The 8,683-nt window shown below is 37.3% G+C and overlaps 1 protein-coding gene, 1 long non-coding RNA gene and 1 pseudogene across 2 annotated transcripts in view; all 3 read right to left on the bottom strand.

The window, feature by feature from the left end:
• The window catches only part of LOC110262756, a 2,907-nt gene extending 2,176 nt beyond the window's left edge, over positions 1 to 731 (bottom strand). The window contains exon 1 of the long non-coding RNA XR_002347739.1: positions 47 to 731. This is a non-coding gene — a long non-coding RNA (uncharacterized LOC110262756). The remainder of the gene's footprint in view (positions 1 to 46) is intronic.
• Positions 1,530 to 3,090, bottom strand: LOC107643079 (annotated as a pseudogene).
• On the bottom strand, positions 3,654 to 8,683 carry LOC107643077 (signal peptide peptidase-like 2). Its single transcript, XM_016346634.2, has 14 exons — positions 8,397 to 8,683; positions 7,994 to 8,152; positions 7,780 to 7,891; positions 7,534 to 7,653; positions 7,175 to 7,326; positions 6,881 to 7,063; positions 6,604 to 6,638; positions 5,945 to 6,101; positions 5,529 to 5,582; positions 5,136 to 5,228; positions 4,902 to 5,044; positions 4,659 to 4,729; positions 4,392 to 4,475; positions 3,654 to 4,312 (listed from the first exon to the last, which is right to left on the bottom strand). Exons 1-14 carry the CDS (start codon positions 8,541 to 8,543, stop codon positions 4,191 to 4,193), a joined length of 1,632 nt encoding a protein of 543 aa, XP_016202120.1. The 5' UTR covers positions 8,544 to 8,683; the 3' UTR covers positions 3,654 to 4,190.

Raw genomic sequence — 8,683 nt, 5'->3', positions numbered from 1 at the left:
GAAGAATTCTAAATTCTAACTATGAAACTCAACTCAAGGACCATACCTTCCAGAATAGGCAGCGAATGAATCATCTTCCTGGGTTCGCAACTGTCGAAGAATCCAACAACACAGCATTCCCACCACAGTAACATCTTCTATCCAGGATTTTCACCTTTTTTCGTCTTCGAATTTGATGTTCCAGAAAAAATGCAACTTTCCCTCCTGGTCATTTTTCTTCTTGACATAGCTAAAGTTGTTTTAGCTATCTTCTTGTTTAGTGGGGAGAGGGGGAGAAGGGAACGATGGATGAGAGTGTTGGAGATGAATGAAGTATTTTGGAAGGATTTCACATTTTCAATGTTGGGGTATGTCCAACGAAGAATGAAGAACTAGGATTCATATTATTCCCAATTCAAACTCAATGCACGTCAGATTAACAACACGTGATACTGTGTATCAAAATTGTCCACGTAAGCCGCTGAGTTAAGGCTGGATCACATTTGGTTAGTTTCATATACAGGATCGATCTTCTATGGGCATTTGGGTTGTTTTCTAAATTCATAGATACTCTTGTCAACGAATACATCTTTTATTGGTACTTTCAGTAGTTTAGTCGATCCAAATTGAAAGAAGTGTGGGAGTTATTTTGTGAATATTGGTCTTTTAAAAGAGGACCGCTAGAGGCAATCAAAATTTATTATTTTTGGCCATAAATATTTATAAGTATGGAATAAAATATATTAATTGAATTGATGACTAAGTGATGACAAACAATAATAATTTTTTATGATCTCTAACATTTTTTATTTTAAAAAACTCTAACTTAAAAATATTGATAATAAAATATAGAGTAAATAACTATTGTAATATAAAAAAATTTTGATTTTGATAAAATAAATTTTAAATTTGTTTTGATAGAATGAATCTCAAATATCAATTTTATTTGATAAAATAAATTAATTGTTAATTCATCATTTTGAATGATTAGACTATTTTGTCAAACAATAAAGGTTGAAGTTTATTTTGTTAAAATTAAAATCTTTTAAATGTCAAAATGGTTATTTAATCTAATGATAATAGTAGAAAAACAAACAAAAAATTTAAAATTTATCTTATTTAATATTCATTAATTATTTCAATAATTAATAAATACTAAAATAACGCAGATATTCGATGTTTTTTATTAATATTTTTTTGTTACTAAATTATTGGGGATGATTTTTATTTTTTTGTTACCAAATTATTGAGGATGATTTTGTGGGTAATAAAGTTATTAGAGAGCACCCATTGGCCAGCAGCAAACCCTTAAATAGAGTTCAGTACCGCAACAAATTAGTTCTTGCCCAGCTGGGTTGGGGAATACCGTGAAAAAATAAAAAAGTTATTAGAGAGCAATCTAGTTAATTGGATTTCTAAAACGACGTCGTGTGGGTATTAGTTGTTGTGATTTGTGAAAGAATGAGGGTTGCGTTTTAGGGGCAGGGAGTATCGAAGATTGGTAGTGGGAACTGGGAAGGAAGAGAGCAGCTCATCCAGACCCAGTTGCAAGCCCAGATCTTCAAATATTCACGATTTCGATGCATTTATTTCTTTTTTTTCTTTTTCAAACCAGAAAAACCAACATAGAACAGATAAATAAAGATCAAAGTCTAATAAACACAAAGCATGGTAGCACGAAAGAATTCTCCATCAATTTACACACACACGATATCAAACATTCAAAGAGAGGAGCAGACATATGAAACGATGACGATGAATTAAGGCCTTGACTTGAAAGGAATAGCTCGGATGACTATCTGGTGGTACACGGCAGCAAGAGCAGCTCCAACGAAAGGCCCAACCCAGAAAATCCACTGCAATGAAAAAAAGGACATATGAAATTCAGAAAGAAATGAGTGAGAAAAAAAAGGCAGAATCGAAGAAGACATACTTGATCATTCCATGCATGGTCTCTGTTGAAGATGATGGCAGCACCAAGGCTCCTAGCTGGGTTAATCCCAGTTCCAGTGATAGGAATGGTTGCCAAGTGGACCAAGAAGACAGCAAACCCAATCGGAAGCAGCGGCAACTGGTGGAACATGTGAGTCTCTTGCGTTTCTTTTAGCATCAGTAGCAGAGAACACAGTGTAAACAAGAACAAAGGTACCAACAATCTCAGCACCAAGCCCATCACCTTTGCTGTATCCATGGTTAACCATATTAGCTCCACCTTTATACATCTCAAACCTCGCATTCCCTTCGAACCCCTTCACCACACCAGCGCCGCAAATGGCTCCAAGACACTGCATCACCATGTAGAACACTGCCCTCGTCAGTGAAAGCTTCCTTGCCAGAAACAACCCGAAGGTCACCGCCGGGTTTATGTGTCCGCCGGAGATTCCAGCAGTGCAGTAAACAAGGGCGAAGATCATGCCGCCGAAAGACCAAGCAATGCCCTGAATGCCAACGGAGGAGCACTTGGAGGGAGATCTGTTCACTCCCATGACGGTTAAGATGGTGATGTAGAGGAACAAGAATGTGGCCACAAACTCAGCTATTCCGGCTCTGTAGAAGGACCATGACTTGAGCTCACCAGGCTCAAACAATGGTGCTGGTGGTGCCTCCTTGTTCCCACTCAGCTATTCCGGCTTCTCACTCTGTGCTCCTGTTCCCAGTGCATGCCTCTCTGAGAATTTGTTTGCTCCAACTTTCACATCTTCTTCCCTCTCCATTTTTCTCTTCTTTGCAAAACTAAGCTTGGGAGATTACACTGCTATATAGAGGAGATTGGAGAAAGGTAAAGTAGTGATATCTTTCTTTGCTGGCATATGACAATAATTGCAGTCACTTTTTCTTTCTTTTGAGCAAAGAAGCTAAGAATATTTCTGTGGCTGTGCACAACTTTTTATTTTCTTATTGCTTTAAAAAAGGGGGCAGTTTTAAGAGAGTATTCTGGAAAGTGCGTTCTTATCTTAAGAGGCTAAACAGGGTGCTATGTTAATCAATGATTGTTGAATGTGAATGTGAATGTGAATGAGATTGGTTCCAAGATAAAGGTTAGTGTAGTTACGCCCACCCAATTACCACTCAACAACGGCCCTATGCCCTGTAAAGTGTAAATTGTACCATATGTTTGGTAGGTGAGATATAGGTTTCTTTTATTCTAACGGTAGGACAATCGAAGCCACTCGGCTGAAAAGTAGAAACAACATCGAATGGCCAAGAATGAATGGCCGTTTGGTGAACGTTGGACTTGGAAAGTGACATGCGATACTATGCACATGGGAAGTTGGGAAAACTTGCCAAAGTCTTATTAATGACGTCATACATTTTGGAAATACTGTTGAACACTTGTGCACTAAAGAAAAGTTTATTCACTTCATAGATTTTGAATGCTCTTAGCAATCATTATCCATTTTTTTTTAGGTTGCATGATGATGATGAATTATGGAAGACGTACTCTAGGAACATTTAATGTGGCGATGATCCTCCACCTAATACAGAACAAGAACACTGAACACGGAACAGAGAAGAGTGCGAAAATGCAGGCACTTATGTTATGCCAGACATCTCAAATTCTTTGGATACCTAGGTGGTGTTGTGTTTCATGAACTCATTCGCAGTTGTTATTCTAAGCCTTGCTTGAATCATGATGTCCCCAACTGCCAACCTTAATTATGATACAATTAATCCTCTAAGGAGATATATTTATTATTTCCAACTAAAATTGTCTTAACTATTCAAAAACTCATGCTTCCCCATGAAATTAGAAAGGAGATGAATTAGAATGAGAATACCACACTTCACGTTGCTTCTAACTCTTCAATTGACAAACCAGCTAACTTTCCTTGTTACTTGGTCAAACATTAAATTTCCCCCCTAAAATGTTAATCTTATAGATGAATGAATTACAGTTTACGGTACAAAGCCATTCATCTTATAATCCACCAGCCATGATACAACTATGCTGATTCTAAGATCAACTATTGGTTATTTTGCAGCCAACAGTGTGAGCGAACCAGGCTGCTTATAACACAGTAGGTAATTAGAGATTTGTATCAGCTACAGTTATCTACACCAAATGTAGACAATTTCTATATATGTGAGCAACAGCTACGTTTGAAGGGGATTGGTTTCATAAACCTCTGATGATAAAGGCCTTTCGAAGATTGGTTTTGCTCCCAATTCCCGAAGATCAAACATGCAGCTGAGTATGTTGAAACAGGTTGTCATTCAGGGCTTACTTCTCCACTATGCTGGAGTCTGATATGTGGACAGGGTCTTTCTGGTTCTCCTCTTGTCCATAAAACCTGCAGATCTCCTCGCTTTCGCCCTAATGTCAGCAAAGTCCCTGCATTGATGCACGAAACCATGAGAATCTACCATTTGTTTCCAGATAAAAAAATTATTACAAATTAGGTCTAAAGTACCAAGGGTAAATGGAACAATGTATAGTAGTGCTGGCTGGCCATGTCCATCCATCAAATTTAGTGCCACATATGTAACTAGAAGGCCTGCCAAAATTGGGGGAAAAAAAAATAAGACCAGTCATATATGTATGTAGCTACATAAATCATTATATAACTTAAAAGTTAATAATAAAGAAATTCTTTATTCTTTCAGTCAGGAAATAATATGATTTATTGTTTGAATGAAGTTATCTAAATCAGATGAGGAGATTGCTAGTTGATTCTCACCAAAGCCATATGCAAATATTGCCCACAAGAAGTACCCATTTCTTATGTTCTTGTTCGCCAGCCAATCATATCTGCAAGCATAGACCATACCATTGATCAAAACATTTTTCAACAGTAGATTTGCCAGGAAAATATAGTTTAGAATTAAGAAAGTCTGTTCTAGGGAGCTAGGTAAATATTCCTTCAAGAGATATACTTGGGGCATGCAAAGGACTGAGTGGAAAACGGGAAAGAGATAACAACCTGAGTGAGAATGCTACCAGCATTCCTGGTAAAAGTATGTCTCCAAAACCTATAATGCTGTAACCACCCCATGGATCAAAGATGCGGGGAAATTTCAGTAACATTGGGATACCATCTTCACCACTTCCATCAGCTCGGGCTACCTATAGTGAGTAATGTTAACAATGACAAAACTAGGGAATCGCATTGGGGAATTAGTGATTGTCATGTATCAGAGTGAAGTGTAAGACTAACCACAATCATCACGCTTTGCTGGAAAAACTTCGCCGAGACAAACACCCAAAAGAGGTCATAAATGAAGGCACAACTCAGAAGAACCGTACCCACCTAATTCACAAAACAAATCAAATCAAGATGAATGACTTATTTTTTTTGGACAAGAATTTTTCATATAACCAAATTTATCAGCACAAACTATAAATATGAACAAATAGACATGCAAGTATTTGCTGCCAAACAAACAGGTGGGGAAAATAGAGGCAACACTACACTAGTCCACAGATGACGGAGCACACACAGAACAAAGTAACATGTTGCAAGTTCACTTTTTTCATATAAGATTTATCTGAGAGTTGTCCAAACATAAAACATCAAAATACTTCATAAGTAATCCCCAAGAGTTATTACCTTGAGATTAGGTACATGTACAATCTGTAGAACTGTTATTATCAGTGCAATTCCCTGTAAAATAACCAATGAAAGAGAAATGAAGATTAGATGGACACTGCTAGTCTAGATAGCTTCCCTGATGAATCAATAAATAAACAAAATAGAATCATATTATATCTCTAGCACTTGCAAAGATTATGGTGTTCAGTGTAGTTCAGCAAAATGAAATATTCCAGAAGAACATTACATCCCAAGTCCTAGCTCATAACAGGGATATTATACACATACAAAGCACAACTAAACTACAAGAAATGTGTCTCCTTGAAATTGTCATGAAGAAAGTAAAGATGAACTTTCTTTATCACTTGAGAGTCAACATGATATATCTAAAAAGGAGAGCATAAACATTTAAGAATGGAGAAAATTATCCTTACAAGTATATCTTGACCAATCCACCCAAACGAGTGAGTGCGATAAACTGCCCAGAGAACCGCAAAGGTTATACAAAATGGAGAAACAGCCAAAGTCAGGTATGAGATAGCTCCAAAGAAAGGTATTTTAATGTATGTCTTGGCAGCATGCTTGAACCACCTATATTGCAAAAGAAGACAAGTTTCATTAACATGTAGAGAAAGCCTAACATCATGTGATCAGATGGACTGTATTGACAAGGTCCAATTGTCCATTAATAAGGACAAAAAAAGGGTGCAAGTGTGAGAACTCAAACATTCCAGAACAAGCCAGCTGGAACTATTCAGAATTGCAAACTATTGTTGCAAATGTGAGGAAACAAGACTAAGCACACTTAAATATGACTTTCAAAAGTAAAACTAGGTAATACACAATCCTGATCATATGGCTTTCAAATCCTATAAAATCAACGAAGCCTTACATACTATGAATGCCAATGCAGTTCAGTATTTCATCATAAAAAGCACATAAGCACTCCATCAGCTCCAATCTGAGCTTCTCAAGTAATCAAACAGATACTTATTTCCAAAAATATATTATGGCTGGCAGTGTTGATGTATCCTATGATAATAAATTCATAACTTCCAGAATCATTCATAAGATTAGGTTTGAGATATCAAACCTTGACAAAAGAGCAACCAAGCAAGTTTGCAAGCCCTGCAAGATACAAAAACACCCAAGGTTAGGGATGACAAGATACATGATAACATGGCAAAAGCAGGAAAGATAGAATATATGCAGAGAATATGAATTCAGTAATGGCAACTGGAGGAACTGTAGTAAACTGCGCACTAGAAGCTTCCCTTTCTTTTAGCAAAGATATAATGTAGAAAATAGATTTTCCCCCTCAGAAAGATGCATACATCTAGAACATAGACAAGTTAAATGGACGTTCATACCTCAACGCCACCAATACAGAAGAGAACAACCAAAATATCAATGAACCATGGCGACATCAATTTGTAAATCATAAACAGGAAACATGAAGCTAGCACAACAAAAAGGATTGCAGCCTTCATATTCATGTTTACAACTCTGCTAACACCTGTGTTTATAGTGTCTGGGACTTCATCTGAAGCATCCTATAGAAGTGAGGAAAGAAAGGAAGTATTAGGATGCATATTCAAATTAGGAGAACATATGAGAACCATACTCGAGGAAATGCCAAGCTAAACAGACTCCAAATCACTGACCTTTAATAGCTTGTTGTGTTCATCAGCTGCTTCTCGGACCCTCCATGCTGACCAATATGATGCACACAATATGGTAAGAACTGCTAGTAGCCAAAGAAATACTTCTGCTACATCAACAGCTGGTCGACGTGGTGAATATAGCTGGACAGACACTGCAAAAGGGAAACGAAATTTAGAAAGCTACCCTCTCCTCTCCTTAAGACTTAACTGGTAAGGTATTATTGGGAATCCATGTACCAGTTCCCCAATAAGGAAACATGAGTTAAATGCAACTAAATCATTAAGTGAAAGTGTATTATAAATCCACACAGAATACATAAGACATATCAAACAATCATAAAAATCAAGTGGAAGCTCACCAGATGAAGCACTTGTCAGCATTTCTTTGAGCCTTGCACCTGCATCTCGTGGGAGCATGACAGCGGGTATGTGTATGTTCAAATCAGTTTCATCTGGTTCGCATACCATCTTGTAAAGCTCTGCAAACAACAGAAACAAAGAGACATTCATTAGATATGACCCACTCAACATTCCATCAAACCGCATCCTCCAACTTCCTGCTCCACCAAAGACAAGAAACAGCCCAAAACTTATAAATTGTGTACCCTTTTGGTTATTTATGATAAGGATAGCTGAAGCATTAGCAGTTTGTGCAGTTTTTGCCTTCTTTGTGAAGGTGCAGTTCCCTCGATCGACCATGATGACATCTCCCGCAATCTAATGAAGAGTTGTACTACAAGCATTTAGTAACATTCTACTTTGCTACACGTGTCCAAACTCCAAAGGAGAATACAAACATGCCATATATGAAGAAAGAACCTTATTCTTTGGAGGATTGCAACAATCTCGGGGATCTGAAAGAATAAGGCGAGTGTGCTTAGCATTCTTCTCCTTGGACACAATTGTTGTGCCAAATCTGGCCCCCACACCAACAAATTCATCATCCTCTTTGTCATTGACCCATGTCTGCACTTTCACCTAACAAAGCCAACACATAACAAGTATTACCACAAATAATCACCACTTGAAATTGAGAGAGATTAACTAATTAGGAACCAAACTGTGATCATCAAATGCTTAGTTGAACAAGTCAACACCGTAATTTGATGCTCAAAACCCAAAATTAGAAAGAAAAAGTTAAGTAGTTTGATGTTTCATGCTAATCTACTTAACTATGAGCAAAAGGAAAAAAAAAAAGAATTGAAGTTTGGAGAGCGAATACCAGAACGAACTGGTTCTCGCAACCGGGCTTCTTGGGGGTAGAATCGTCATCGTGAACTATGTCCCCAGCAATGACAGAAGGAGCGTGACGGAGAAGCAGTATTACAGCTAAAAAAGCAGCAACCGGTAAAAACTTCTCCACAGCCATAGATAAACGCACGCTCTACGATTATCACAATTCCATTACCAACTCAGCAGCTAAGCAGAGAGAGAGAGAGAGAAGGTTTTTGCCGTGTCTTGGAATAATGAACTATAAAATATTAAAATATTAAAATAATAATTGTTAAA

Source organism: Arachis ipaensis, chromosome B05 (genome assembly GCF_000816755.2).
Source record: "Arachis ipaensis cultivar K30076 chromosome B05, Araip1.1, whole genome shotgun sequence".
NCBI classification, from domain to species: Eukaryota; Viridiplantae; Streptophyta; class Magnoliopsida; order Fabales; family Fabaceae; genus Arachis; species Arachis ipaensis.
The sequence above is the reverse complement of the archived record's forward strand: the minus strand, read 5'-3'. Positions and strand labels throughout refer to the sequence as shown.